The following is a 4,082-nucleotide window of genomic DNA, read 5'->3' as shown; positions in this document are numbered from 1 at the left end:
TTCCAGCCCAAATGATTGTATGATTCTATTCTATTCTATTCACTTACGCTGCTCTTGTCTAAGAGCAAAAACCAGAAGATTCCTGCAAGGGCTGCTGTAAGCCCAAAGACTGAGGACATCCACATCTTCTAGTCTCAGCACTTAATGGATCTCTCTCTTTCAGGGCAGAACATAAATGTTTATCTTGTGTATACATGGGACATTGGTTCTCTTGGATTTTTCTGTCTCACTGACCTGTTTTTGAACAGTCTATTAGTTGCTTAGTATCACTTTTTACACACCAACATCACTTAATGCCACACAATATCTTTGGTTCAGAATGCTGCATAAGAATTTTTAAGCAAACCTACCACCCAACCAATATCCCTCATTCAGTGACCACCCATAAGTCTTAATAACACCAAAACAAATTTGTCAAGTGAAATTCAGAATGTTTGCTGAGGTCTGAAGCCTTCATTCTCCGGATTTGCAAAATCCTTCAAAAACTTTGCTGCAGAGTTCACTTTCAAGGGCTGGGGATGAAAATCTTCTCTAAAAGGTTGCATGCACTGCAATTGCATGCAGAATTTTATTTACATGGATAGGATTTAGATCTAGCCGTTCCCATCCAGTAACAGACTTTTAAAGACTGAAAACATAATTGGCATCCATGGCCAGTAATAAAAATCATGCTTCCCAGACACTCTGTGATTTCAGTAGCAGATGGCATGCAGCCACCTCTGAGAGATGCTGTTTTACGACTGTGAATGACTTGCACTGAATCTTGATAAACGAGCACTTGATCTAATCACCAGCCTGCTTTAAAGTGAGCTTTGCAAAAAAATTACTTGCAGCCATCACTTACTGTGACTGATTTCTGTTCCAGATCTATTCCTCCAGCAACACTAAATCCCAGGCCAGCTCCTTCTTCTTTGTGCAAGACTACAAAGTGTGTGTCTTCTTTGCTCTAGCAGAAAAATGGACATAGGGGGGAAGGAGAATTAAAACAAAACAAAAGATCAAGACCAAGTTCCTGCATAAATGACAAACTCCCAGTACCCTAAGATTATGGCAAGTGAAAAAAGTAACTCAAGGAATTAAAACTGAGAAATTAAATGCATTTCTTTTCATGCTACAGATGAGTAGCAGCCAGATAGGAGAACTCAGCTGACAGCAAAGCTTTCTTCAGACAGTCCAAGACTAGAAAGCAAAGTCAAAATTAGGATAGTGGAAGGGTATTAAACCTTGGGCAGCCTAATTTTCACAGGTTGTAATCAACTTTGCATTGCTTGATATTTTTCCATCAAAACTCAATAGTTCCATTACACCTTTCTAGACCAAGCACTGTACTTCCCAGGGAATTAGTAACACTTTGGTGATCTCATTTCTCCTTCCTCTTGAAAGGCAGTTACAAACATTTAATGCAGGGCAGTTGCATCAACCTCTTCTCAGCAGTGCTGGACAATCTTGCAAGGGGCAGTGACTACAAACTGAAGCTCAGAAAGGTTAGATGGGATAGCAGGAAAAATTGTCTCACTTTGGAGAGGAAAGTAAGGAGCCTGTTAGTGATCCAAATGGAACTAAGCTGGGCTGTTGTGGAAATGGGAGCATCCAGCAAAGGAAAGGGACTGGTGCAGGCCTGTACCAGGGCTGAACTTCGCTCCAGACCAGAACAACGGTGTGAAACTGATTTCTTCAAAATGATGGCCTGCTGCCAAAATACAGAATTTGCCATGGGAGAGAAGCAGTCCCATCCAGCAAGTCTGGTGCTGCCTTCTGAACAGTTATTGGGAAAAAAACAGATGCTGTTACAGAGACCACATTTTGTGGTGTAAGGGCGACTATAAGCAGGCTTTTGGTGGAGCAAGGGGATAGTAACCCTCTGTGGCGCACAGCATCAGAAGTGGGGAGTAGAAAGCAGGCCTCTCAGCTTTTCCTTGGGATCCCATCCAACATCAGTCATTTCCAGAAAGTGCCAACACTAAAATTAATGGCACATCATTAGAAACCAATCTCTTCATCTATTTAGCATTAAATGACATATTTAGTTCGCTAAACTCAACATTTTAACTCAGCGTTTGCCTTTTGTTTCAAAAGGCACAGGGAACCACAGATTATTATCATTTTTTGGTGAAACAACAGTCAAATTCTTGGCCTCAGTGTATGCTTTTTTGCCAAATAGTGGCCCTCGAAGATTTTCTGCATTAGGGGCATCCCTGCAATGCACAAAGCCAACATCAGAAACTGATGCTACCCTGCTCCACATCACTGATCCATCAGTGCTCGAGAAGAGAGGAGCAGTCAGGGTTGAACATCTTAGACCACAGTCTTTTGTAGATGTTAAGACCCTTCTCACCTGTAGTCAAGTGAGAACAGCTTTATGTTAAGCTAGAAATAATAAAATCAGTTAAATATCTAGGCTAGCCCTTTTCAAAGTGTAGCAAGGGCAATGGAAACATACACATATCTTTGACGGTTAAGTACTATAGCAACCCTTTTTGTTTAACAGGTCAAGTTCCTTCCAGCCTTTGCTACCACCACTTAATTTGCTTACACTGGGAAAGAAAAAAAAAAATAAAATAAAAAAATCAAGAGGCTCAGATGTTAGAGGGTTGTGCGAGGTCCACATGTCCCAGGCCAGTCAGCAACATCGTCTGAACCCTGGCTTCCCATTGCCAAGGTCATGCATTACCTCCCTCCCCAGCTCTTAATACTGTCCTCAGCCAGCATGTGTACTATGGGGCACAAACACCTGGCTATGGATGCTTATTGCTTTACTTGGCCACACTGTGGACACGCAAGGCCTCCAGTGATCACCTCTGTTTAGTCTGTTAGCCAAAGATCAACAGTTACAGAGATTTAAACAATAAAATGTGCATATATTTATTTTTTTATATTAGCAGCACTTATTAAATGCTAGCAGTAAATTCAGCACTGTTCAGAGCAAAAGATGATGACAAACTCTTCCTACGGAAGCTGTCTGTCCGAATCAGGCAGCCCATCCCATCTTTCAGCAATTGCGTAACTATGAAGAAGTGTCCTATTGTACACTTAAATCCAGAATTTGACTAGCATAAAATTTTCCAGTGTATGTGCCATACTGGGCTTAAATATGGATAAGAAACTATGCAGACAAGGAGTGCATTCCAAAAAGCATTTCGATTCACAAATATTTGAGTTCTCAGGCTTTGAAAAGTGGCATAAATTAATAATCTCTCCAAGACCCCATGCAAAACACTTTAAGGAACATTTAAGTACCTTTGGCCAGAAGTACAATCCAATCCTAATTTTATCAGTAAACCTACCAAACCCCTTGGCTCACCAAGCTGTTGGGACCAGCAAGCTTTGGCGATGTTCTCCTTGGAAGGAGGTAAGGCTGGGTATTTTGGGGAGGTCCTGCTCCCCACAGCCTGTTCTATGTTTGAAATAGCAACCTTTGTGAATAAGACTCAGGAATGCTGTAAACGCAGCTCAGCCAGCAGTTATACAAACCAGATGGCAGCTTCCCCTCCAGTGCTGTCATTATTTTATCAACTTCTGTTCTGATTTAAAAAAGATGTGGATGTATTTCACAAACACTGCAAAGAGGAAAGTAATGTTCTGGCAATCATTTAATTTTGGAGGTCTTCTTTAAAAACAAAGATAATCATAGAATCATAGAATGGTTTCGTTGGAAGGGACCTTAAAGATCACCTTGTTCCAACCCCACTGCCATGGGCAGGGACACCTTCCACCAGACCAGGTTGCTCAAAGCCCCATCCAACCTGGCCTTGAACACTTCCAGGGATGGGGCATCCACAACTTCTCTGGGCAACATATGCCAGGGCCTCACCACCCTTACCATGAAGAATTTCTTCTTAATATCTCATCTAAATCTTCCCTCTTCCAGTTTAAAGCCATTGCCCCTTGTCCTATCACTACAGGCCCTTGTAAAAACTCCCTCTCCAGCTTTCTTGTAGGCCCCTTCAGGCACTGGAAGGCTGCTCTAAGGTCTCCCCAGAGCCTTCTCTTCTCCAGGCTGAACAACCCCAACTTTCTCAGCCTTTCCTCACAGGAGAGGTGCTCCAGCCCTCGGATCATCTTCGTGGTTCTCCTCTGGACTA

At 42.3% G+C, this 4,082-nt stretch overlaps 1 protein-coding gene across 1 annotated transcript in view; it reads right to left on the bottom strand.

Moving 5' to 3' along the window:
- Positions 1-844: 844 nt before the first annotated feature.
- PDZD2 (PDZ domain containing 2) overlaps positions 845-4,082 on the bottom strand; it is a gene marked incomplete at both ends in the record, with an annotated part of 21,193 nt that continues 17,955 nt past the window's right edge. The window contains 1 exon segment of the mRNA XM_009696790.1: positions 845-946. Coding sequence (XP_009695092.1) covers positions 845-946 — 102 coding nt within the window.

This window comes from Cariama cristata, unplaced genomic scaffold (genome assembly GCF_000690535.1).
Source record: "Cariama cristata isolate BGI_N322 unplaced genomic scaffold, ASM69053v1 scaffold10540, whole genome shotgun sequence".
Taxonomy (NCBI): domain Eukaryota; kingdom Metazoa; phylum Chordata; class Aves; order Cariamiformes; family Cariamidae; genus Cariama; species Cariama cristata.
This window is presented reverse-complemented; position numbering and strand designations above follow the sequence as displayed.